Raw genomic sequence first — 27525 nt, 5'->3', positions numbered from 1 at the left:
ATGACCGAACCTCCAGTTCCTTTTACAGTTTCACCAATAAACTCAGGATTTGGCCTCGGCCTCTTTTCAATTTGCGAGATTCAGGAGATGAACTGCTGAGAGAGAGCCGAAGACACCACATCAGTTTCCTGAACCTAAAATGAAATTGGCCCCTGCAGTTCAGTGATCATAGAGTCCCTATTTGTCTGGACGTGCGGCTGCCCAGCAGAGCTTGTGGTCGAGGCATCAGCGTGGTCATTAAAGTCTCTGTCGGGGTTCAGAGGAACATATTAGGATCCTCAAGAGTCTCTGTGAGTCATAGGCTGGACTTTATCGAGCGGACCAGCGGGACATAAAACACATTGGGCCTGAAATCGATCCCTGTACATCTCAGTTTCTTTCTCTTTAGAAATGAGCCTGTTGAGTCAAATCCATAGCTGCTGCTCCTATCTTTAGTGTTTCTATGGCGACAGCGGACAAAGCCATGGATCACTGGACCAAACACTGGGAATCTGACCCCATCTGTATGGAGTTTAAAAGGCTTCCAGGGGATCCCTTCATGAATGTCCTATATGGCTGCCTTAAAAAAACAACTCATGGAGGCCACAAGTATAAATGAACAAGGTTAAACCATGAAGCAGACATTTAGTACATTTATGGCTGTTCTAGTTCCTACCAAGGTATGAATAATCTCTATTTAAAGAAAAACGGATCAGACAAAAATAAAAATTTGATTATGTTTCTTTGAGTTGTTCTTAACCTTTATGACTTCCCTTACACCACATGTCTTTATGTGTCTTAACATAACCTTCAAAGATTTGGGGTCAGTAGGATTTTTTTGAAAGAAATGTACACTTTTATTCAACAAGGACACATTAACTTGATTTTTTCCCCCAAATAAATATCCTTTTAAGTTGGCGTAAAACAATGAATCTGGAACATTTACTACAAAATGTAAGCACATCTTGCTTTCAAAACTGATATTACAGAAATATATTACAATTTATAACAGATTAAATGGAAAAAGTTACTTTAAAAATGTACATATAATTGAATTTGACTGTATTTTTGATCAAATAAATGCAGCCTTGGGAAGCATAAGCATACTTCTTTCAAAAACATTTTAAAAAAATCTTACAAACCCCAAACTTTTCAATGGTAGGTTATTATGCATATATGCACGTCATCAAATTGAATTTTAAACTAATGATAGAGGGATCAAACTAATGATAGAGAGATCAAAAATATGTTAAACTTAAGCATATTATTTCTGAAGACTTATAGTACTAATAAAAATATACTGTAACATAAAATATGGTACATTCTTATTTTCATATTTTGGCACTTGAAAGAATTTATACACACAAAGAAAAGTCATACAGGTTGGAACAATGATTTCTGTGTGAAATATCCATGTAAGTCTCTATTTAAAGCTGCAGTATGTAATGTTACTGTTGAAAAATAAAGCACATCATGAAATAATCTTTAAAATGGTGTCACTCCCAGCTGTTAAGCAGATCAGTACCTGCATGACTCCTCATATCCAGAAACAGCATAGCTGGTCTGGCTAAAAAATGATTTGCATTTTTATTATCTGGTAAAGCATCAATCATCACATGCTGCAGCTTTAAATAATTCTTACTTTACTTAAGTAGTTAAAGTCAACAGGCCATTGAGGTCAAAGAGCTGTCATCACTTTATAAGGCTGAGGTTGAGAGGTACTTTCTAATAAAGTGTCAACAGCTTCATCTCTCTTTAAAGCACATGCGTGTGCACACGCAAACGGACTCCCATGGTGCGTCAGACCAGCCTGCAGTAAGAGCATGAGCATGGATTTCCATGCTAAAAGTGAGAAAGCATCATCACACGCACATAAAAAGCAGATATGCTTCTAAAGAGACAGTACTTTCTTCACCAGCACCAACTGGAAAAACCCACTTTTAATAAATTTAGCTATAGAATTATTTAATTTATTAATTTCAGTTACTATTTGTCTGTTCCCGTATTATTTAAAGTCTACATGCTTTGGAAGTTGTTACAGATGTTTATTTCACTTTGTCGAATTACAACTGAAATTAAATATTGATCAGGGAGTGGGGTCTTATTTTTGAGCTCCTCACATCTTTTGTTGGGGCATGGTTAAGCATATTTCAATCTCAATCCTTCAAACTGACATCATCTGAGAAGGACTGCCATTCCTGAGCAAAACAAATGATCAAATAATGAATTAAAAATTCATCACAGCTCAAGAATCTCTTCCTCAGTTTAAAATAGTACATAGGGCTCATATATCAAAAGTTAAATTTGCTCAAATGTTTCCTGGTATTAGCTCTTTGTGTAATATAGATGCCAGTCCGCTGAGTGTACTTTAATGCACACATTCTGGATTTGTCCTAAATTAGAAAACTTTTGGAGATCAATATTCAATACCCTTTCTGTTGTGCTTCAATGTAAAAAAGAGCCGGAACCACTTGAGGCATTATTTAGAATTGCCCCAAATTTTTTTGCTCTTTAATAGCATGCAGAGCAATTCTGCTCTATTGGAAAGATCCCCTTCCACCCACCTTCATTCAATGGACCAGGGAGATAATGTCTCCTTTACCTTGAAAAATTTGATCTTCCTGAAGAGGATTGAAAAAACAATTCCAAAATATGGCACCAATTTATTGAGTATGTTGGCCATATTAAGTAATAGGCAACAAATATATATGTATGTATAATTTAATTAATTAGTAAATTTATTTATTAATTTTGTTTTGTTTTTGTATTTACTTTTTTTTTGGTTTGTTGTTGTTATTATTATCATTATTAACATTATTATGTTTCTCCAAATACTTTTAGACTGAAGTGATCGACAGCTATGTTCTGTTCCATTCTTGGTAAGGGTTATATTCAAACAGAATTTTTTTTTTTTTTTACAAAATTAAACAGATTAATTGTTCATCTTAAAACTAACACTGGGCAAAATAATCACTGTATGTGTCAATGTAGTCATGAATGTGAAGTCCTAAAATTCAAATGGACTTTCTTTTTTCAAACACCTAAAAGCTATAGTATTTGTATAGTATATAGTACTATATAGTAATAGCTTTATTTAAATAAAGAAAGAAAAACTAAAGTTTATGAAATGAGTGGAGTTCACTCAAAATTGACTGAAAGTTAATTCTACTCATTAAATAAGAGTTTTGAACTCAGTCTTGAAGGTAAAGAGTTAATTAAATACCTCATTACTTCAACTTAAATGGAGTAAGTTCACAGTACTTATATATACTAGTTTTTTTAACTCAAATGGTTTGTTGCAATCGGTTTCGGGGAGAGTTCGAAGTAGTGAATTTCAGGACTTTTCCGGTAGAAATAGAAACAGGGAAGAGTGGCGAGAGATGGGTGTGAAAAAAAACGAGTGGCAGGTTTGATTTACGGCCACGAATTGTCCCAATTGAAACAAATGTATTGTCTCTGACTGCGTTGTTTCCCAAGGATTTGTAGTGTGACCAAGTACCTAATTTTACCAACATAAAATGAAAGGTAAAACGCATGTACTAAAATTGCTAGAAAACGTTAATGAGCATCACTCAGACAGATCATGACACCGGTGCTCGCGTCCTCTTAAACGTTTCATCGCTCTGCTAACAGAGCCATGAGAAACAGCTGCTAAATGTGAGACACTAAAAGAAATTAGAGCTTGTGATCTACGGTCCAGAGATCTGGGTGTCATTCCATCAGATAGCGCACACACACTTTATATCAAGTGTCCCTAATGACAAATAATAAATATTTGAATAATAACAACTTTCAAAATGATTACAGGATCAGTAAAAGTCCTTCTAAACGTGGTCAACTTCACTCAGGTTTCGAATAAAATGAAACAATAATCTTCAACTGGGATTAAACTGTCGACTGTCAAATGGAATTAAAAGAGCTTAAGTCTAATTTTGGATTAATGGTTAAAAAATTAGAGCGCATTTTAGACAAGGTCACTGCTCTCCTGTGGCACCAAATGTATTTAGGCTCATTTTTTAAGATCTCAGAACCAATTTTTATATTAGAAAACATTTAAAACCAAATAGTGTCCATGTCGGTCAGCATTTTACATGAAAACGAGAAGTGCTGTTTATTATATTCAGAAGACTTGGTGTAAATATTACATTTTAAAATTTATTAAAAAAGAAAACTGACTTTAGTTGACTAAATTAAACTAAATTCAGTCTTGGTGAGCATAAGATATTTATTTTAAAAACATTGTCAAGCCTTTTTTCTTAAGCTAAACACATATATTTTAGCACTATTTTATTTACTAACTCCATTTATGAACAACAGTAATGGTGATCCTTGCTATACTGTTAACAATAATATCAAGTGTTGTAATTATAACCAATTATAGCATTACAACTAATGAGCCAGAATCTTGCTTGTGTACCCATTTGGCTGAAGCAGCCGTATGTGTCAAACCTCGCTTGAAAGGCCTGGAGGAACAATACTGTCTCTTTAATTATTAAGAACTGAGGCCAAACGAGTGCATTTATGTCTCTCTCCAGCACAAAGAGGCCTGAGACACAAAACGCCAGGAGAGGACACACAACAAGAGGGCAAAACAAAAGGTAAGAGGCAACGCGTCCATAGAACACATTATGGCTGAGTGTGTTGGAGTGTCTTCACAGACAGGTGGAGGGTGCACTCGGCCAAAGGGGAGAAGGCCAGTGAGGCAATGAAGCAGGTGTGTGTGTGTGTGTAACAGAGCAGTAACAGCAAGAGTTACTTACAAACCCCAATAAAGGAGTCAAAACCATGAAAGAAAGCATCTGGAAGGTTGCCTTGAAAACCAAAAAGAACAACAAAAAGGGGGCAATTACTCATAAAAAATTCAAATAAAAAACAACAACAACATCAATCAACAGAAAGTTCACAGAGAAACAAAAATGAAAAGAATAATAGACAAGATCTTGTCTTCTTCTTATACCACACACCAGTGTCATGAGTGCTGAATATAGTGTAGGTTATGGACAGGTAACCTGCATTTGTAATTGGTAAGCTCTCCACAAACAGACAGGCAGGTGCACGCGTTTCATTACTGTAAATTCAATGGTTTGGGTGCACAAACATGGAAAAAGTCACAGCAGAGAGCCTGACTCACATGCACAGTATTACAAAAGGCAGACGGACAGTATTATTAAGACCCTGTTTACACCTGGTGTTTTGAATGGCAGTTTTGAATGATGTGATTATATCAAAGCCTACTGAAGGCAAGCCTGAAATCATTAGCCTAAAATGCATAAGGCTAACACTGCCTCTACGTTAGCATGTTGGCATTGAGAAACAAATGCCTCTGTATGATTGGCTAAGATGTGCTTCTCATGACTAAGTTAGCGTTACAAGTTTTCCAATGGTAGTAATACAGACATTTTCATCTCCCCTATAGTAAGAAAATCTTTGATTACATGTAGACATCAGCAAATCTAAATGTGCGTCTCAATCAGCTCCCATGTTCAGTAGTCAGGAAACAAATTAGGGAGCCATTTTAAGTGCAGTTTTACAAAATTCTTACAGTGTACCTGAAGCGTTGAACTGTAAAAAAATAAATAAACCTGGGTGCCATAGAGCTCATTATGCGCCCTTAACGGGAAACAAAAACCATGTTAACCAATACATCAAATGTAACGATACATTAGAAATGTTTTTTCTGAAAAATAAACTTATATTTATTTATATTTTACATGAATAAACCTAGCTAGACAGGTTAAGGAACAATCTAGCAAGCATAAAAAAATTGTGAATTAATGGTTACCATTAACATAATTGAAATGTTGCTGCTATATGAATCAATCATTTTTTTTAGTGATAATGCACTTTTTAAGAGTTTAGACTTAGCTGACGCTTAAATAAATAAAAGTGTATTTGTCATGCTGTCCCGGGAGAAAGGTTGATCTCGAGAACTCCCCTGCTATTGGATTAAGAAAGTAGTGGAAGGAGATGGGGTTGAAGGGGGATTTGTCGAAAAAACAAGAATGGTAAAGGTAAGGAAAATGGATGATTTATTTGCATTTGGATACGTCTGATTGGTTGGTTAGTGATTAATGATGCGAGACCAGCCGTGGTCAATCATAGCATGTGATGCTTTCGATTGTTGTTTATAAAACTTGGCTTCAAATATTGCAAAATGTACTGTATATATGCAAAATACTAGTTCTGCTGTTGTTTATAAAAGCCACGTTTAATGTAGTACAACGAGGACGTTCTCATGTCACACTCAGTGTCACAATGTGCAGTAAAACAAGTGCATCACTGCCCTTAACAGTTGTCGATTTCATATACGCAATTGATCCATGACCTCGGGAGCTGATTGAGATGCACACTTAAGTTTAAATGGTGCCCAAAACCCTTAGAGCAGCATGTAACAAAACTTAAAAGATACGATTTTCTCTGTCTTCCTTAGTTGTCTTTGAAAGCATAAAGACTGAGAATCATTTAGCTTTTCGCCATTAAAAAGTGTGATTGCATGCCCTTAAGAATCTTCCATACTGTGACACATGCTTCAGAATAATGCCATTAGAGCTATCCTGCACTCACTGTAACGTCAATGCCAGACAAAGAAACAAAATGAATTCAAAGTATAGTCATATATTAAAATATATTCAGAGCTAGTCTATAGACCTCAGTATATTTTATAGTTAAACCATCATGAAGTAATTTGAGATAACTAGCCTTTTAACATTATGCCAGCGCTGCTGCTTGTACAAGCACATCCACAGGGTTTCTACTCTTATCCAAATGTCAAATTTCCTGACTTTTCACTGACTTTCACTGACTAAACACTTAATTACCATGGCCTATAACAGAAAAAAGGGCATTGCTGTGCTTTGCATAATTTTTAAATTGTTTGGGCCAGAATATAATTTTACATAAATTTAATCGTATCAAGTGGTCATGTTTTTTGTAGCCTAGGCTCTTGAAATTTGCTGGCATGTTTTCGCAGATTAACAGGTATAGCTGGATGACTGCATTTTACTTAAGTGGCTTCCAGAAAAATAATTAAAATAAACAGCATATTATATTCACAATAATAGGCAAAACGATTAATAAAGTTCCATAAGCATCAGAATAATTTGTAAAAAAAAGAATGCATTTTGATGAAATGGAAAATAAAATTTAAAGCGACAAACCAAAGAAAAAAAACAAAACTTCTTGTCGTTCAATGACTGGAGTTGACCTTTTAATATTCCATGATGTTTCAATAATTCCATGACCGCTGGAAACCCTGCATGCATAAGTCTATGATAAAATGCTTTCTTAGCCGCTGTTTTCTCTCCACTGTTATTTTTGTTTTGGTTATATTGTCATTGAGAGGAATGGCATGACCAAAAGCGCTTGCCTTGAGTTTAGTCACGTATTTATACTTCTGCATGCTGTTTGGGTTGCTCTGCAATAACACTTCCAAAACGTTAGCTGGCAGTAGGTTTTTATGCGTGTGCTTGTCGTAGAAGTATAAATTAGCCTTAAGCCTCTTATGTTACATGAGCATGAGTACTTCATCTAATCAGCCACTGGGGTTGCTTTTACGGGTTTCTGAATTCTACAAATAGTCCATTATAAGATTTTCAGCCAAGCAAATTGATTTTTTAAAAGTAGTGTGTTTTATATTAATGTTACATTATATTATTTGCAAACTTTCCCGTCAAAATTTGACCCTAAGTGGTCACAGTCAATGCATGTAAATAAAAACCAGGTGTAAACAGTGATGGGTCTCATCTGACTGGAAAACCCTAAAGCAGATGTTTATACAAACTGCAAGCAGGGCAAGAAGCAGAAAACATCGTAGTTGAAGAGAAAGGTGACAAAACTGCAGTATAAGCGAGTTTGAGTTAACACAGGAAATCTCTTGATGAACTCTCTCTCTCTCTCTCTGATGTTACTAGTGGACATGATCCCGGGTCTTAAACGGCGGGCTGATAGCAAGTGTCACTGCTTCTCGGTCTATCGTTTCCCCAGGAGCCTCTCAATGGAGATTAAGAGCTTAGTGTCAGTCTCACGGGCCACTGGATCTCTGAACCCACACCATCACATCACCCTGCCAGCGGCATTTAGAGTCTTAAATCGGTCCCTGTACTCAATTAATGAATAATATTAGCCATAACTGGACACACCATAACTCTGCAACTGTACATCTGACTCCTCTACAGACCTAAACATAAATGTATAAGGATCATTGCTTTTGTTTTTCTCATCCTGTATAACTGTAATGAGATTTCAAAAGGAAAAAAACTGTCAATTTGGCCTGAAAATTAGTGGTAAATATGCTTCTTGGATCGGTTAACTTCACAACAATGCAAACCCATTAATGGATGACTATATTTAGAGAATGAAATCTTCCAAAAGAGTCCTTCAAAACCCAAATAAGGTTTCAATAAACATCCAAACTGCAGCAGCAAACAAGTCACCAAACACTTAACCAAATCCCAAAGGATCTAGGCTTATGGGCGGTGTTATTCAGTCAAAGCATAGTGGTTAGTGGCCAGGGATTGGTTGGCAAAAGGTGAATGGTGCTAGGTATTGGCTGCAAAACACACACACACAAGACACTGGGTGCATCACTGGCGGAGGAGAAGCGTCGGTGGGGGGCGTGGTCACAGAAAGCATGGCTGCTGCGCCTCTGGTTGGATTCTGTGGCCTTGGGTGGAGGTGGAGAATAGAGGGATGAAAGAGGAAAAAGAGGAGATACTGGTTCTGACCCCGAGAGAGAGGAGGAGGCATGAGAGGCTAGAAAGAAAAATGAGAAAATGAACAGGGGATGTGAATGACAAAAACAAAACAAAAAATTGGGGATACATAATATTGAGGGAAAAATGATCCCAGTGATTACAGAAGGAAATGATGTAAACTATTTAGGGCTGTGATAGAAAAGTGTTAATTCAACATGAACTATATAGTTAATGAATATACAACTAGGGACTTGTAAGCAAATGACATTATACATTCACCGGCCACTTTATTAGGTACATCTTACTAGTACCGTAGGACCCTTTTTACCTTCAGAACGGTCTTAACCCTTCGTGGCATAAATTCCACAAGGTACCTAAAATATTCCTCTGAGATTTCGGTCCATATTGACATGATAGCATCACAGCATATCAGATTTGTTGGCTGCACATCCATAATGAGAATCCCCCGTTCCAACACATCCCAATGGTGCTCTATTGGACTGAGTTCTGGTGACTGTGGAAGCCATTTGAGTACAGTGAACTCATTGTCATGTTCAAGAAACCAGTTTGAGATGATTTTCGCTTTATGACATGGTGCGTTATTCTGCTGGAAGTAGCCATCAGAAGATGGGTACACTGTGGTAATCAAGGGATGAACGCGGTCAGCAACTATACTCATGTAGGCTGTGGCATTGACATGATGTTCAACTGGTATTAATGACCCCATATTGTGCCAAGAAAATTCAGCGTTCAGAGATGCTCTTCTGCATACCTTGGTTGCGAGTCATTGCGAGTCTGGCCATTCTCCTCTGATCTTTGGCATCAACAAGGCCGTTGTGCCCACACAACTGCTGGATATTTTCTCTTTTCCGGATCATTCTCTGTAAACCCTAGAAATGGTTGTGCGTGAAAATCCCAGTAGATCAGCAGTTTATAAAATACTCAGACCAGCACATCAGGCACCAACATCCATGCCTCGTTCAAAGTCACTTAAATCACCTTTCTTTCCCATTCTGATGCTGGGTTTAAACTGCAGCAGATCATCTTGACTATGTCTACTTGCCTAAATGCATTGAGTTTCTGCCATGTGACAGGCTGATTAGAAATTTGCGTTAACAAGCGCTTGGACAGATTTACCTTATAAAGTGGCTGGCGAGTGTATTTTAATTAAACTCAATAAAGCCCTAAAATAATGGAAAGGCTAAAAAATGATCAAAACAAATCACCAGAACAGAAAAGCTGTAGCAGGAAAACAGGATTGGGAAGGTAACTGCTGATTCACGGAGGCAAGATGACATGTTTACTGTCTGCATACACAGCACAGAAACCCTCCACCATTACTGATGTGCAAACACAGCAAATAAACACCTGCACTCATTTCAGCCCTCTTTTTTAATTACTCTACTTGCTGCACAAGATACTGGGGAAAATAATGTGAATTTAGCAGTAAAATGACACATGAATGGTTGAATAAAGGCTCTTTTAAGTTCTATAGGATCATTTACAGGTTTGTTAATGAAAGAAGAAACATAATATTTCCATATTTTCTAAACTGGGCAGGCCAAGTTTGCTTAACAGTGAGCAGGTGTTACTGATCTAGGCCCACACGGAATATGTGTGCGCAGAAATCCATAGATTTCTGTAGATTTTTTCCCTATCATTATGTCTATTTATTTACTTGTGTAAATTTGTTTAAATTTATATTTATTCAGATTTGAAATTAATTTCAGTAATAGTATGACTACTATGAAAACGTTCATGTGATTTACGAACAATAATATTTTACAATAAACTTTGTATAGTAATATTTTCTGTTTTTTAGTATATATTATATAAGTGACTTGCTTTGTTTACAAATTAAGTGGATCTACATCTGGATTTGCAATATAAACATTAAATAATAGTTAATTTTTATTTTTTATAATAAGGTTTAATACTTTTTAAAAATCATTCTGCATAATCATTTTTTATACAAAATGGGAAAAAAAATGACCGCAGATTCTGCCTGGCCCTACTGATGTGTAAATATGAATAGTTGCACATTAATGCATCTGTATCAAAAAGTATTTAGAGCTTAAAGGAATTAAATGAATTATTTTCCATGTTATGATCTTCATGGGTCACAGAAGTGCATTACAAAGTGCAATAACCTATCATAGACGGTGAATTCTGATAAGTCAACGATTTTAGCTAAATGTTTTAGTATATGTATGACATATGATTGTACTTTTATACAACAGTGGAATCTGCCTCACTTTCCGAAAACATTTTTTTTCTTTTTTTAAATAGTGAAATGATTTTGTTATCATTCTCTAATCATTTAAAAAAAGTCATGATATTTGCCATTTGCCAACCAAAACAACAATGGCAGACTAGTAGTGTTACTTTACAAAGTAAAGGACAATATACACTACCCGTCAAAAGTTTAGGGTCAGTTTTGTTTTATTATTTTTTTTCCATGTTTTTTTTGTTTGTTTTTTTTTAAAGAAAATAATTCTGTTAATTAAGGCGGCATTTATTAAACGTAATTTTTTTTTAAAATTGTTAAATACTTTTTAAAAATTTAAATAACTGCTTTCTTATTGTATGTAGTTTCAAATTAAATTATTACTCTGGTTATTATTGCTTTTGTTATTATTACCATTAATAATATTAATATTAATAATATCAATAATAATTGTTAATATTAGAATGATTTCTGAAGGATCATGTGACTCTGTATGGAGTTAGTTTGGTTTCTTTATTATTCAATCAAAAATATTTAGTTTTAAAAAAAAATTAAGTATTAGTAATTAAAAAATAAAAGATTTCAAATAAAAAACATGTTTAATAAAAATGTATGTCAATGATAATAAAATATTTTTGATTGCAAAAAATAAACAATTGTCCTGTTATGCAGTTACCAAAATTTTCATTGCGCACACATTAATTTTGCTGTTTCTACTGTCATTTATTGCACATCTAAAATCTTTGCTTGCAATTTAAAATGTTTTGCTTGTGAGTTGAAAAGTTTTGAACCCATGAATGTTGGAGTTAATTTTGTCTTTATTATTCAAACAAACATATGAATTTTTTTGACCAAAATTAGGTACAATGCAATTAAAAAATAAAAGATTTCAAATAATAAAAAAAACATTTATTAAAAAAACACACAAAATTCGCTCCTGTCATGGATGGCAACACATTCCAACCGCACAAAAATGTAATGGGCGTGGCCAACCTGTGACCTCAATCAAGATTGACCAATAGAATAAGGTGTTTCCCGCCCACCGAGCTGCAGTTTTCAACTCGCAAAACTTTTCAACTCAAAAGCAAAGATTTTAGAACCGCAAAAACGAAACAAAACCGAAAGCAAAATAAATGAGCACACAATGAATTAATCTGGTGGTAACTGCATAAAATGGCAATAGTTAACTATTTGATTTTTTTTAATAAATGTACTTTTATAATTTAATTTCTTTAATTTTTTAATTGCTGTGTAACTAATTTTGGTCAAAAACTTTATATGTTTGTTTGAATAATAAAGACACAAAATGAACCCCGGCATTCATGGGTTCAAAACTTTTCAACTCATAAGCAAAACATTTCAACCCGCAAGCAAAGATTTTAGATGTGCAATAAATTACAGTAGAATCAGCAAAATTAATGTGTGCGCAATGAAAATTTTGGTAACTGCATAATAGGACAATTGTATTATTATTTCATTAAATTATGTTTATTTTTTGCAATCCAAAATATTTTATTATCATTGACATACGTTTTTTTAATTAATTGTGTTTTTTTTTTTTTGAAATCTTTTTTTTTTTTTAATTACTACAAACTTAATTTTTCTTTAAAACTAAATATTTTTGATTGAATAATACAGAAACAAAACTAACTCCATAACTCTGAAGACTGGGGTAATGAAGCTGAAAATTTATCTTTAAAATTACTGGAATAAATTATTAAATTAAAAGATATTTTATAGTGCAATTACATTTCACACTTTTACAATTTGTACTGTATTTTTGGTGAAATAAATGCAGCCTTGGTGAGCAGGAGAAGCTCATTTTAAAACATTAAAAAATCCTACTGACCCCAAACTTTTGACCGGTAGTGTATATATTTAATAATATGTAATAATAGCATTTTTAGTATATTTTTTTGTCAGATCAGTGTCAATGTGGATCAAAACCTTTCCAATTCAAATTATATAATGGTCGTGTAAGCTTATCATATATGTAAATATGTGTGTTTGAGAGAGAGAGAGAGAGAGAGAGAGACATGCAGGAAATGCAGATAAAGAGACAAAAAGCTGATGTCCGTTGCCATGTTTGTACAAACCCTCTAAAGTGAGTGGGTGAAAAAAAAACATTACCACAATAGCTATGGAGATACAGATATTAGATTCTGTGTGTGTTTTGTGTTTGTGTTCACCTGTCTCTGGATCACTGAAGTCAGGTAGTGTCATGGCGTTCAGCTGGCGACGGTCAGCAACAGCTCTGTCTAACAGACTGCTCCCTCTTCCAGAATCACTACACACACACACACACACACACACACACAGACGAGAAAAAGCAATTAAGACATTAAAATTAGAGAGTGAGTCAAGCACTCAGGCAGGCGATGTGATACTTGCACATCAATACACACGGAATGATGAAACCCTCAGAAATTTCACTCAGCATCTCATGGCACACTGCTATAGCACACACAACCACAACGCCTCTGCAACACTGTTCATATGGAAAAAGAAGTACTGTAATAACTGAAAATTAGAGGACAATGAGAGATGTTGCCAGACAGTCCGGGTTTTATATGTGGTTAAATGGATGATGCTATGTGGTTGCTTGTGTGTCCTGAATGGCTGTCAGCATATTGATTAGTGGTTGGTTACTGGCCCAAATTATATAGATCATGCAAAAATTTAAATTCTGCCATGATCTAGACACCCTTCGCTTGTTTAAAACCTATTTGCAGGGCTTAATTTTTGCCGGAACATGTCGGATCCGGAACCTTTGAAATCTGGTCCGGCACCAAATTTGACTGATTTCCCTCCTCAACCTCCCTCCTGCCCGTCCGCTGTTCACTTTCTTCAGCGACTCTCCAACCCTCTTCACTATTGTCTATTTCACCCCTCCGCCATCCACCTCTCCATCCTCGGGTAACTTGCCAGATCCATTACCCCTATCTGTTCCGGGACCTCGCAATTCACAAATTAAGCACTGCCTATTTGAGTTTCTTCTGTTGAACACAAAAGAAGATATTTTGAAAAATGGTGGCAGCTAGCACCCATTGAATTTCATAGTAATTTTTTTCTCAATATGGAGATCTATGGGTCCAGCATTTTTCAAAATATCTTCTTTTGTGTTCAACAGAAGAAAGAAAATCACAAAGGTTTAAAGCCACATGAGGGGCAACTATCCCTTATAAAAAAGAGCCCAAAACCTTGATGATGATGATTTGCTTTCTAGAAATGGCCCTGTTTGTAATAATAATAATCCAAAATTACATTTTGTAACCAGTCCAAACTCCCCAAAAAATGACATCTGCGGCCTTCATTAAAGGGCACCTATTTTACCCCTTTTTCAAGATTTAAGATAAGTCTTTTGTGTCTCCAAAATGTGTCTGTAAAGTTTCATCTCAAAACGCCCATCAGATTATTTATTAGACCTTTCAGAATGCTGGATTTTTCTGCTCTGAACACAATGTAGCTGTTTTTGTGGCCCGTGCCATGCTAGTTCTCCCCGCCCACCGTTCCCACATGCCTGTCAGAGTGTGCCTCAATCTCCTGCTGCGTCAGATAAACAGCACAGTGGCAGACATGAAGGAAGCACATCTCACATATTGTTTGTGAGAAATACTACAGTAAGAACTTTCCCAATGATTATTTGATGTATTTGTTGTGGAGTTAATTAGCTGACGAGAACGATAAATCACACAATGTTGTTACAAAGTTCACACACGCACGCACACGTTTAACTTTGCACTGTTTTTGCATGCAAATGTGACAGGATACACATTAATATCCACTGCTGTATGGATATCTGTTATGTTAATGTACAAAACAAACCTGATTCAAAGTCTACAAATCGGGATTGAAGTGTCTGCTTTTATAATTATGTGGCTGTGGTGATAAAAGACGGTAAAATTGCTAAGATTCATTACAAACATGCACTGCTTTAAAATATTTTCAACTTGTAAAACTGATTCTTGATCACATTTGATGATGATTGATGAAAGCAGCGAGCTCAACAAATCTTTTAATCCCGGTTGCTTTGCGCACGTCCTGTCTTGTTGATATGATTATGCTTGTTACTACGGAGAGATGTTAATACGCGGCTGTCAATCAATTCGGTGGGTGGGGAAATCGCACTCCTATGTCAAGTTGTGGTCGGCCTCAAAATGGCAGGGATTTGGATCCTATTTTAACATCAGGAAATTAAAAAAAAGAGACTTAATGTCTTTATATCAACCCAATATGACTTTGGACACACTATATTTACACACAGTTCTGTCCAAACATATGTTTTCATCATAGGTGCCCTTTAAGTGGCCATCTTCCCAACATTTACCCATATTGACAAATCATAGCTCTTCCAAGTGTTCTTACATTTCAGGGAAAAGCCATTTGTACCCCTTTATATGCATTTCCTAAAAATGCTTTTAACATGATTGCACTATGGTGCGCTTTAAGTGATTCATAAGAGTCGCTGTCCATTTGCAAGTGCTGAAATGTTAGCATATGTTGCTTGTGATGTAACATTCCAGTCCTGACCTTATTAACTTCTCCTGCATTTGCTTTAACTTTAGGAAAACAGCTAGAAATTACATTTCTGGTTGATACAAAAAAGTAATTAATTATTTTAATGTTTTTTTTTTTAGATTTAATACAACATTTTGGGGCTACCGAAGGAAAACAAGTGAATGAATTCAGATTAAACTCAAATCCTAAAAGGGTTATGTTAAAGTTGTGTTTTACATTTACTCTTGCTGGGTCAAAATCCAGTAATTTCACTAGAAATCCAAGCAATGTGGAATTTCAAATGTGGTTTAGAATTTTTGAGTGGTGCAAGCAACACAAGTAGCAACAGAACGTATTATGCTTATGAAATTTTACTAAAGTGATTGCGCCTTTATGATTTCACCCATTGATGCTTACGGATGTGGTTAATTTCCACTTCTTTCTAGTGTCAATGGAAGACGGCCACTAACCCCAGTGGGAGTGGCAAAAGTTGTAGGTTGGAGTCTTATTAGCATTGGGGTTTAAGGAGAATGAGCTCAGCATTTGGCAGAAGAGACTCTGAATATATGGCAGAGTTTGGTAAGCGTGTCTGCCCACTAATTGGTCTCTGGTGCATTGTCACCAGGTACTGAGTTCAAGACAGTTTGACAGGAATAGCTGGTGTGTTCTGACAGTGAGGGGCTGGAATTTCAGCCATTAGAACGAGAGAGTGAGCGAAAGAAAGAAAGCAGGACTGAATCATAGTATGCAGCAATGGTACGAGCTGTGCTTTTATTTATTTTTAATGAAGGTGTGGTGAGCTCCTCACAGTCAGAGAGACATGCTGTGCTGTCCGATGTGTGATGGCGAGTGCCGAAATTTGAGCTTCTAACATTCATGTGTCAACAGCTGGAGTGTGTGTGTGTGTGTGTGTGTGTGTGTGTGTGTATATACCTGGGGTTGGTGAGGTTGTAACAGGATTTCCAGATCTGCAGCATGCGTTTGCAGGAGAGTAACGCCTCTTCTGGGCCTCGACACAACGTCTCCAATTTCACCTTTGTGAATAAAAGGCTGTAAAAACAATTATAAAAAAGTTACTCTCCTTCCATCTGAATGTCTAATGCAGTGTTTATTAAACAAGAGAGCACAGAAAGGTTTATTAAAAACTGTTTAAGATGAATCAGTGTAAATCTTCCTGAAAGGCGTTTACATGCAAAACTTTAACTAGGGTCAAGATGTTTGGTCTCATTCTGCTGAGCTAACACAAGCATCAACAGAACAAATTGGTAGATTCATCTCTGTGATAAAACAAACTGGAGAAAAAGTCCATGAAGACGATGTTCAACTGTACTGTATAAGACCATTTTGAAAGATATTAACAAAAACAATGGTCCTGACGTATTTCCTGTTTTACATTTTAAATTTCCACAGCATCTTCCACATATTGATAAATAATGTTACGATAGCTGTTATAACATCAAGTTATGATTGAATCGTCATTTGTTACAGTTATGAAATAGTTTGACAACAAGCAGGAAACTTTCATGGACCAATGACATGACCACATTGAAAAGGTCATTGACCCCGAGTGTGACAGGTGTCATTCTGGTTAAGTTAATCTAATTCATATGTCTGGTCCTGTCCTTCCCTGCTCTCTTTTTGGAGGCAAATTTTCTTCTTGTTGTCTGCTATTACCACTGTGGATATTCCACCTTGTCCAATTATTGGTTTATTTGGTGTTATCCCACACAGCCACACGTTTTGTAGACTTTGTAGCCTTCTTAATCCTTCTGGCTAGGTGGTTAAGTCATCTGAACTTGAAGAGCCCTTACCCTCCTTCTCACACTTGTTGGATAAGAAATGTTCTTTGTTTTAGGAAATTAGAGAAAAGAAGGTACTCTCTTCACCGACCTAGCACTTTTTTCATTAAACTGAGAACCCCTTCACAAACATGAAATGACCATGTGACATTAAAGACTGAACTAAAAATGCTGAAATCTTAGCTATTATCAAAAGCGGTGTCTCATTTCAGAAACTGCGTCCTCCGAAGGGCTGTCTCATTTTAAAAAAATTAGAAGGCTCCTTCAAATGCAGCCTCAAAATGTGTCCTTCATTTCCCAGGTAATTGGGATATAACAGCAGGACGCTTTTAAAAAAAAAAACTCTGGATTAAATGTATAAATTAGGATTATTTTACTTGGAGATCTAAACACATGCTAAAAAAAAAAAGAACATGACATGTCTTAGTAAAGAGTGATTTTATAGACAGTTTACATTTTTATGTGTACATGTATGAATCTGAGGAATTTCCAGCTTCTGTAAACCTTGTTTTGCCTTCAGATCGCTTAAAATCGATTACTAAGTCGATGCAAGAGTGCTACTGCACTGCCTCAAGCAAGCTAGTATATTGTGGATACCTGTTGGAATTATTTTTGTAGATATATCTAGCGTATATATTTTTGCTGATTTGTTTTCCTATTTGTTGTTTCTTTGGTACTTCTTGACTTTTTCTTAGTTTTACACTTGTATATACCTTCACTGTGGATGGACTTTTTGGGACTGTAATTAAACACCACCTTGCACGACAGTGCTTTTTTGAGTAAGCTATCAATTTATATTCCACACAAACTTGCATTTCTCCCCCTGAAGTCGAGCCGGTGGGCTCGTTTTCATCAAAATAGGTTTTAAAATCACTTTGAAAAAAAGTCACTACAATTTTTTTTACTACATATTAACGTGAGCTGTTACAGTTGCCTGGTGAGTGACAAGATCTTTTCTCTCTAAGCTAGATCGTCTCATTTCAAAACGCTCGGTCTGGTTCCTGTGCGGACTACGAAGGACTCACCTTTGAAGTCTGCATCCTTCGGTGGATGCAGCCACTGAAATGAGACAGCTAAAGAAACACTTAAAATATTCAATTCAATTCAATTCACCTTTATTTCTATAGTGCTTTTACAATGTGGATTGAGTCAAAGTAGCATCACATAGAAGATTATAGTAAATTGAAACGGTGTCAGTTCAGTTTTCAGAGTTTAATATAATAAAAAATATATAATAAGCCATAAATTTTAAATTGTAATAATACTTCACAATATTAATGTTTTGTTTTTGATCAAAACAAAAGCAGCTTTGGTGAGCATTTTGAAATATATACAGTTGAAGACAGAATTATTAGCCCCCTTTTGATTTTTTTTGTTTTTTAAATATTTCACATAAACATTTTCACAGTATGTCTGTTAATATTTTTTCTTCTGGAGAAAGTATTATTTGTTTTATTTTGGCTACAATAAAAGCAGTTTTTTAAAAATTTTTAAAAACCATTTTAAGGTCAAAGCTTTTAGCCCCTTTAAGCTATATATTTTTCGATATTCTACAGAACAAACCATCATTATACAATAACTTGCCTAATTACCCTAACCTGCATAATTAACACAATTAACTTAGTTAAGGTTTTAAATGTCACTTTAAGCTGTATAGAAGTGTCTTGAAAAATATCTAGTCAAATATTATTTACTGTCATCATGGCAAAGATAAAATAAATCCGTTATTAGAGATGAGTTATTAAAACTGTTATGTTTAGAAATGTTGAAACAATCTTCTCTCCGTCAAACAGAAATTGGGGAAAAATAAACAACAGGGCCTCAACTGTACATATATTATTTTAAAAAATACTTTAAAAAATACTTTTTCCTATAGTGTACAAAAACCTGGATATTCATTTTATTTTATGATGAGAATATTATATTTAACATTGTAATAAAATAATTTTAAGATTGGAAAGTTCAGGTATAAATTGGCAGCAAAGACAAACGAAATATAAAAATGCACAATTATAATTCAATAATCAGAATAGGGCTGCACAATATATAGCTTGAGCATCGATATCGCAATGTATCCACAATAGTCACATCGGAGGATTAGATTATTTACTAAAGATTAAAACAAAGATTTTATTAAACATTATTCTGTTTTTAATTGTTTATACAATATTATATTTGTAATGCCTGTAATGTATTATAATTTATGCAAATGCACTGCATAAAAAATCTTGATCATCCCAAACTATCTACAGTAAGTGAACTAATTCTATCCAAATAGAGCTATTCAATTCTTCTAGTGAAATTATATTCATATTGCAATTTATTTAGCAGGAGAACAAAATATGTCCGATATTTCCATTATCGTGTAGGCCTAATTTAGATGAGTGTTATATTGAGTGATTTTGTAACACTGAAGGTTTTCAGGTATATTGGCTCTTGTCTGCTAATGAGTGCATAAAGAATCCCCCTGCTAACTCCTGGATTTTCCACACATTTTTTTTGCAGACAGCAGATCTGCGCGCACCATGGAGAGTGCAGATGGGCATTTTTCAATAATCAGATATGGCAGCTTGTGAGAAGACGCAGCTGGTGTGTGTGAGTGTGTGTCCATATATAGAGGATGCTCTTCAGCAGCTCTCTGCTGCTGCAGCCGCTCGTCTGAACCCAGATCATTCTGAGCAGCGTCTAAAAGCTGCGCTGATCTGAGTTCAGCTAATTCTGAAGGCGCATTCTCATCAGCCGTTCTTTCATCTCTCTTGTGTTTGCACGCTACATAGCTAGGACGCCCACACAACTGCTGAATTAATCCTGTGTGTGTCTCTGTGTGTGTGTGTGTGTGTGTGTGTGTGTGTGTGTGTGTGTGTGTGTGTGTGTGTGTGTATAATAAAGAGGGCTGGATGTTCTGGTGCATTTCCTTTCAAGGCAGTGAAGCAAATGCATGGAAACACACACACATGCACAACCAAAACCCTTCAGGGAAAAACAGGGTGAAAAGGGGAGCTATAGGATTGGAGGAAAAAGAAAGCTGTTGTATTTTTTCTATTATGTAAGTGGCTGAAGCACACAGCCGGAAGGGCGACAACACACACACACACACACACACACACAGATGGAGGCGACTCTGATCAAATCCAATGAGAAGGGAATTTGCGTGGGGACTGGCCAGTGCTCAAAACATCCAACACACACACTCACACACTTCTAAGTTGTCTAATTGATGATGCCAGAAGCAGATATGTACCCATCTATCCCAGCTGCGACAGCAAACACAAACATTCTCATTAAAGTGGGCACTGTGGCATGCCTCTAACTGTCTAAACACTGCCTACTGCTGTGTGTGTGTGTGTGTGTGTGTGTTTGTAGCTTTATAAATGCTGTGCAGAGGAACACGGAATCATCTAATTGGTTCTCTGAGCCAAGAAAAGGTGTTTTCCTTTTCTCTGATTAGCTGGTGACATCCGTTTCAAACAACAAGGCTACTTTAGAGTAAGGCTCGATAGGTTAGATTTAGTGTGACAGTGGTTTTGTTGGACTCACATGAAGTTCTCTGGGTATTCGCTGAGGGCCATCTCGATGATGTTGAGAGCATCGTGGTAGTGTTTCTGAGCTGACAGCAGCAAGGCCAGCAGGTGCAGCGAGTGAACATCATCACCCTGCAGCTGTAACGCCTGTCGTACATAACCGAGCGCTTCTGGAATCTGACACACACACACACATACACAAGAGATGCTTTTATTAGACGACTGTTTAAATAAGACAAGAGAAAAATGAGGAGAAAAAATAACAGACTGTCATTTGGTGGGAGAGACAGGCTAGAAAGAAAATAAGGACAGAACTAAGTTCCTTTAGTGAGCAGAGTCAGATGTGGCTAGAATTGGGTGAAGCATAAGTAAAGATAATTATTATACAAAACAAGGCATCAACTATGATAGGTTGTTTTCACACGTACGTCATTGATGATGCGCGGAATTTAGATGGAGAAGTGATTAGAACATCAAAATATTTCTGGTTATGTTGTTTATAATTGTTTAAATCGGCCAAAATGAGAAACGCTGAACAGTAGGGATGTAACGGTATCAGAATTTCACGGTACAATAATACCTCGGTATGAATGGCACGGTATGGTATTTATTGAATAATTGACAGGAAACACAAAACTAATGAAAAGACTCAAAAAAAGTGCCAAAAGTGTTTATTTACCTTAGCACTGAACATATTAATAACATAAAAATTAGCCATCTATCTGTAAGTTTCAAAACAGGAACTTAAATTTTTCAATTTTAATAACAAAAAACTATTAAACCATATAAAAAAAACAAAGTTTCAATTTAGTATTGTTGAAAACTCATCACATTCAACATTTAATCACCCACTCACTTAGATAGAGATGTGTTTTTTAAGGAAAATTATCATATAAATATAATCTGGTTAAAGCTAGGATCTCTGGGCATGTCCCCTGCAACAGAAAAAAACCCTCTCATTTGGGACTGAGGTTTCTGGGACAGAGAGATATGATTTAGCCAAGGTTGACAGCAGTGGGTAACATTGTGCATTGTCTTTCCACCACTTGAGAGGACAAGCCATGAGTGAGATAGAGGTATCTTTGCGGTACAATTCAATGTCTGCATCAATCTAACAAGTGTGCTGTGTTCTGCAGCCCCCATGACTGTTTTTAGTCGTATTCCCAGACTTATATTTCACCACAGTCTGGCAGTGCCTGCATACTGTTTTTTTCCTTGTCTCTCACCTTTTCTCCTTTTTCGTATCTTTTTAGAAAGAAACCGAAATGCTTCCACACATCCGATTTAAAACTCGCTTTAGGTTTGATCATTTCAAGCTCTTTTTCTTCCCCGCTACTAGCAGCACCCTCCATTTCCGCATTACTGGATCTGTAGTGACAACAGACCGTAAAGGATGATGGCCACACCTAGGCTTATGGGAATTGTAGTTCCCGCTACCTTCCGTTCGCTTCATTTGCCTAAGCAAACTTTTCACAGAAACATAGTTTTATTGAGTCATGCGCCTACGGTAATATTGAAACAAATTACTATTGCGGTATGTATTTACAATATTGTTACATCCCTACTGAACAGCTTTTATAGACTTCTGAACGTTTTTGCTCACAATCGGGGGAAAGTTCAAGAAACTTGCTGAAAGATGGAATAAAATGCGGCAAGTAATAATAAAAAAATTTCAATACATCCATGTGTACTAACTTTTTGGAATGTGATAATTCATTTTGACAGCACTAATAAATATTATATACAGGCCTAGCTATGTGTATTATATGTTAATGTGTTATAAAAACAATCAGATATCCAAGTAATCACTAATCATCACTTACCCAAGTCTTTACTGGCGTTTCGACAGAATAAACAACCGTAACGTGAACATCGAAATACGCAACAGCGGTGAATGTTTGTTGATGGTAAGTTCATCAACAGAACAAAAAAGAAATGCACCCTTGCGACAAAACTAGATGATTATTATTGTGAAGCACTTTTCCCCCTTACAAAAATAAATCAATAATAATGTAGACTATGCCTCCACACTTTTGTATGCTTTCATCCGTTATTTTGTGATGTCTTAAAGATATCCACATGGGGAAAAATTATATTAATTTATAATAAACATGTTTTTGAACCACATAGTAAAGTGTATAATGTGCACAACTCTTTGTTAATGAATGCTAAAGAATACTGTAGCCTAGTAAACTAATAAACTGTAATAAACACTGTAACGTTACTGTAAACTGTGGTGCATTGTGATTATAGCAAAGAAAACTGAAGCCTATTAAATAAACTATTACTAGAGCAACAATATAATTACTATGACACGTAACGTAACGTAATTATACAGTATGTACCGCATCGATTGCAGGCAAATTCATTTTACTTCAGTAGAAATCTCTGCCCTCTACATGATATAAGGATCATGCCCGACATATGTGGTTTTTTTATATTGATATTTCCTTTGAAATATGGTATGAATCGCAAAAATATGGACTGTCCTCTGTCTCTCCTATTTTTTTTACTTCCTGTCTGCCATCTGAATTTTGTGCGTCACCAGAACCCCGTGCTTGAAAACAACCTGTTATATGAAACTTTTTAAAAGATATTTATATTTGGGATTTTTTCCAAGCTTTAACAAAATATTTTATATAATCAAAGTTGTAATTTTTCGCTTTAGTGACCCTTACCACTGAAATAAATTAAAAAGCAAATAAAATAAAATAAAATTGCAACAGAAATAGATAAATATATTTATTATTAAGTGAAAAAAAAACTTTTTTGTATTTTATTCATTTAGATTGTTTTGTATTCAAATTGTATACATTTACAATAAGACAATATCAATTGTAAAAATAATTCAAATAAATAAATAAATAAACAAATAAACAATAATAAAAATCAATAATCTGACATATTTATAGAGGTCAACTACATAAATATGAAACCAAACATTATTGGTGATCGCATTTAAACCTTTTTGTACAGATTTCTTTATATAAATCAGTTAAAAAGGGAGAGTCTTTATTTTTTTCAAATATTGTGATCATAGATTGCCATGTCTCATAAATTGTTTGGATAGATCCGGTCATTAACTATTTAATTTTCTCTTACTTCAAACATAAAACCAGGTCACACATCCTCAATGAAGCTTTAGGTGGGACTGCTGATCTCCACTCAAGTATTATTCTTCTCCTTGCTAATAAAGTAGCGAAGGCGATAACATTTTTTACCTTGTTTGTCAATGATAGACACCAAAAATAGCTCTTCCAATACTAGGTTTTATTTCTATAATTATATGAAACTTTTGGAGGATTTAGCCTACAACAAGACAATTAGGCTTATTATATTAATACACATTACAAAGACTATCATTCTTTCTTTCATTCCTTTTCGTTTTTTGGCTTAGTCCCTTTATTAATTAGGGGTCACTACAGCAGAATGAACTGCCAACTTATCCAGCATATGTTTCACGCAGCGGATACCCTTCCAGCCGCAACCTATCACTGGAAAACACCCATAAACTCTTGCATTCACACACATTCACTACAGCCTATTTAGCTTACTCAATACACCTATAGCGCATTTCTTTGGACTGTGGGGGAAACCAGAACATGTGGGGGAAACCCACGCGAACATGGGGAAAACATGCTAGCTCCACACAGAAATGCCAACTGACTGAGCCAGAGCTCATGCTGTCTACTGCGCCACCATGATGACACATGATTATTATTAATAATAATAATAATCATTTAAAAACACACTGTAAAATATCTGTGGAATTTATAATAAAAAATGGCAGTTGTGGCTGCCAGAACTTATGCTCTACTACTTCTGTTAACCAGTTAGCAGAGTTTTATTGTAATCTTTTTGCAGTCTTACTATTTGAATTTTGTTTTTTCTTTCAGATTTTAGAACAAATACATATTTTCACCAAAGTTTTAATTCATACCCATGCACCCTAATGTGGAAGAAACAAAAAGAGATGTTTTGAAATTGAAATATTGCTTCAGCCGTTATAGCTCATAAAAGTTTGGAACAATTTAAGGGCGAGTAAATAACAACAGGGGTTAAATTTTTGAGCTAAATATACCCAATGTCATTAACAGAATGTAAGAATTGACATGGAAAATTTTTTTGTGATTTTTGGGGCCATAATGCCAGCCCTAGACGTGTTAGCCATTTGAAAATGTATAGATGTATAATGTATACGAGTAATCTAGAGAAAAGCTACCAGCCTGACAACAGTTCATCCATCTGTGTGTCAAGACATTTTGTTTCTCACTACCTGTGTGTAAGGAGCAGATGTTGCTTCTCCTACCTGTCGGGATATTGCCAGCTGCAGCGCCAGGTAGAAAACAGCCAGATGATCAGTGGGGGAAAGACTCTGTGCCCTGAGACATAGAAAGACACAGAAACAAAGAGAGATTTTCATCAGCGTGAGAGAACAAGAGAAAGAGAAGAATTTAGGACAATCTGAAAATCACCTCTGGAAAGCGCTCAGAGCTTTTTTCTGATACTCTTCTTGCATTCCTCGCAGAGATGCTGTAAGGACAGACAAAAAAGCATAAGAAGATGGTAAGGACAAGATAAAGCAAGACAGAATCTTCTCATACCTTGTTGTTAGAGAAACAGTATCAGGGGATTATCGAGGGCGTAAGAGAGGGAGCGCAATATGGAGTAATTATTAAGAGAGTATTCTGAGAGAATTATGAATTATGTAATTGTTATTGCATAGAGGTACGGAACATGTTATATAAGGAAAGAGCGAGGTTATGAGTTATTAATGGATTACAGTAATGGTACTCAGATATATTAACTAGACACCAGCATAGATCTTCAAAAAGTACATTTTCTCCGAGGACCATTTTCCTGGTTGCATTCAAATTAGTCTCATAGCATTTATATTTTATTAATAATATTAAAACTTAAAAGGATTGTTAGGCCAAAAAATAAAAATGCAATTATTGTTTACTAGCCCTTCACTTGTTCAAAACCTATTTGAGTTTATTTTTTCTGCCAAACACAAAAGAAGATATTTTGAAGAATGCTGGTAGCTGGCACTCAACAACTTCTGTGGTATTTATATTCCTTATTATTAAACCACAAACATCTTCAGTGTTTAATTAAAGCAAGAAACTCATAAATCTTTAAAACCACATAAGGGGAAGTAAATGATGATGTGATTCTTATTTTTGGGTAAACTTTGAATTAAAATGCTAACATACTGTATGCAAAGGGACTAGGCCGAAAAAAAAAATGAATATGAAATGAATATGAAAAAATGAATGAATGAATGAATGACATACTGTATGCATGATAATAATTATAATGCATACAAAATACATAAAAAAAACATGCACAATCACAAAACTAATCATTCATTCATTTTCTTGTCGGCTCAGTCCCTTTATTAATTTTATTATTAGTCGCCACAGCGGAATGAACCGCCAACTCATCCAGCACATTTTTACGCAGAGGATGCCCTTCCAGCTGCAACCCATCTCTGGGAAACACAACATTAATCAAACTGACAAAACATAATATAATCACAAAACTAATTTGTTTTAAGTCACAGTTTCTGCAAATTAATCGCTACCATGTTTACAGCCCCAATTCTGTAGAAAACTTGAGGAAAATGTTAATATTAAAGATATGATTTTATTATATAGGCTAATTGAAAGGTCAGAGTTCTTTCAAACAATTATATATATATATATATATATATATATATATATATATATATATATATATATATATATATATATATATATACATACATATATATATACATACATATATATATATATATATATATATATATATATATATATATATATATATATATATATATATATATATATATATATATATACATATATATATATATATATACATATATATATATATATATATATATATATATATATATATATACATATATATATATATATATATATATATACATATATATATATATATATATATATATATATATATATATATACATATATATATATATATATATATACATATATATATATATATATATATATATATACATATATATATATATATATATATATATATATACATATATATATATACACATATATATATATACATATATATATATATATATATATATATATATATATATATATATATATATATATATATATATATATATATATATATATATATATATATATATATATATATATATATATATATATATATATAAATGTTTCACTTAAAAACTATTCACAGGGCATATTTAACTACACGTTTACGACATATCATAGGTTTATCTCCACATTCTTATTGTAAGTTCTGTGAACCACAGCATCCAGATACCTTTTTACATATGATGTGGGAATGTTCAGAGGTGCAAAAACTTCTGGATTCTGTGCTGGATTTTGTTTAAAGTTACAAAAATTAGTTTTCCCAAAGATCCTGTATTGTTTTTATTGAACGATAACTCTCAATTTCCCTTAAATGCAAAGGTCCATACATATTATTGGAAATACTGTATCTGGAACTGTCATCAGCACAGATCAACCATGCTAAACTGTACATTCTGATGGTGTGGAAAATCTATATAGGCTTCACCAAAGAAATCTTAGACACTTAAGCCACAACTGATACTACGAAAGTCAAACTTTATGTAATTCATCTAATACATCTAAACTAAAGTTATTCTGTTTTTTTCTAATGTGCATATGACAAGGTGGGGGGATGGGGGATGGAAAGTATTTTTTATCTGATTGTAAAAATTGTATATTTTAATTTTTTTTTAATAAAAACTGAATTACAAAAAA

The 27525-nt window shown here is 34.7% G+C and overlaps 1 protein-coding gene across 7 annotated transcripts in view; it reads right to left on the bottom strand.

Annotated features, from left to right (window-relative positions):
- Positions 1 to 27525, bottom strand: part of ttc7b (tetratricopeptide repeat domain 7B) — a 79742-nt gene that overhangs the window by 12398 nt on the left and 39819 nt on the right. For 2 of the 7 annotated variants that reach the window (XM_087289348.1, XM_087289347.1), the window contains exons 13-18: positions 25192 to 25249; positions 25026 to 25098; positions 20733 to 20893; positions 16330 to 16446; positions 13089 to 13186; positions 4740 to 4790 (exon numbers count right to left, since the gene is read on the bottom strand). In XM_087289348.1, the coding sequence (XP_087145474.1) occupies positions 4740 to 4790; positions 13089 to 13186; positions 16330 to 16446; positions 20733 to 20893; positions 25026 to 25098; positions 25192 to 25249 (558 nt within the window). 7 annotated transcript variants of the gene reach the window in all.

The sequence above is a fragment of the Danio rerio genome, chromosome 17 (assembly GCF_052040795.2).
Source record: "Danio rerio strain M-AB ecotype USA chromosome 17, GRCz13ab, whole genome shotgun sequence".
Taxonomy (NCBI): Eukaryota; Metazoa; Chordata; class Actinopteri; order Cypriniformes; family Danionidae; genus Danio; species Danio rerio.
This window is presented reverse-complemented; position numbering and strand designations above follow the sequence as displayed.